General features: G+C 60.0%; 1 protein-coding gene across 1 annotated transcript in view; it reads right to left on the bottom strand.

Annotated features, from left to right (window-relative positions):
* Window positions 1–826, bottom strand: part of ACY1 (aminoacylase 1) — a 3,854-nt gene extending 3,028 nt beyond the window's left edge. The window contains exons 1-2 of the mRNA XM_010289260.1: window positions 718–826; window positions 10–83 (exon numbers count right to left, since the gene is read on the bottom strand). Of these exons, the coding sequence (XP_010287562.1) occupies window positions 10–83; window positions 718–826 (183 nt within the window). The remainder of the gene's footprint in view (window positions 1–9; window positions 84–717) is intronic.

The following is an 826-nucleotide window of genomic DNA, read 5'->3' as shown; positions in this document are numbered from 1 at the left end:
GCTCCTCGCTTGGCTCCCCTCCACTTTCTGGCAGGCCAAGCCCAGGTCGGTGCCGATGCGCTCCAGAAACCGGACAGCCGCATCTGGGGAGGAGCAGGGATGCCTGGAGTTACATCGGGATCTCCCTCCCCTCTCACTGCAAACCCCTGAGGACCCTGAGGTCCCCAAGGCTCTCCGGGGTTCCCAGGAAAGAGGTGACCGGAGAGGGCAGGTGATGGAGGTCCTGGGCACAAGAGGTGGCCAGAAGCAGGGACAGGAGCAGCTTGTCACTGTCCCTTTGGGGCGAGGACTAGGGGAACATGAAAAAATAAAAACTGAAGGGGGTGAGTTCAGGGGGACAGTCCTCCATAGGAGTTTTGGGAGCTTCTCACCAATAAAAAAATCTCGATGTACTTTAGTGGGAGGATGGAAACGTTGACAGAAGGAGATCTACACAGGGTTACTACAAGCATCCGTCCCAGAGCCAGGGCAGCGTGGAAAGGGGGGGCCCTGGGGCACGGGGCTGGAGGAAGCAAACAGCAGCTCTGGGTGCACTCGAGACGTCCCTGTGCCAACCAAAGGCGCCAGCAGAGATAAGGCACCGAGGTGTTTGCTCCTTCACACCACGATCAAAACAGCCCCGGCACAGGACTCGGGCACCCGGGTCCAAAGACCGGAGCTGCAAAGCCGCATTGCTGGATCCCCGCACAGCTCCCCGTCCTGTCCCCCCATCCTCACCATAGTCAGGTTTGGGGTGGACGGTGTCAATCCTCAGGTACTCCCGGAAGAGTGTAACTGAGGGGTCCTCCGAAGCCCCCGTGCTCTTCCCGGGCTTCCCGGGTGCCAT

This window comes from Phaethon lepturus, unplaced genomic scaffold, assembly GCF_000687285.1.
Source record: "Phaethon lepturus isolate BGI_N335 unplaced genomic scaffold, ASM68728v1 scaffold42476, whole genome shotgun sequence".
Taxonomy (NCBI): domain Eukaryota; kingdom Metazoa; phylum Chordata; class Aves; order Phaethontiformes; family Phaethontidae; genus Phaethon; species Phaethon lepturus.
Note: the sequence above shows the minus strand (reverse complement) of the source record. Positions and strands in the feature narration are given on the sequence as shown.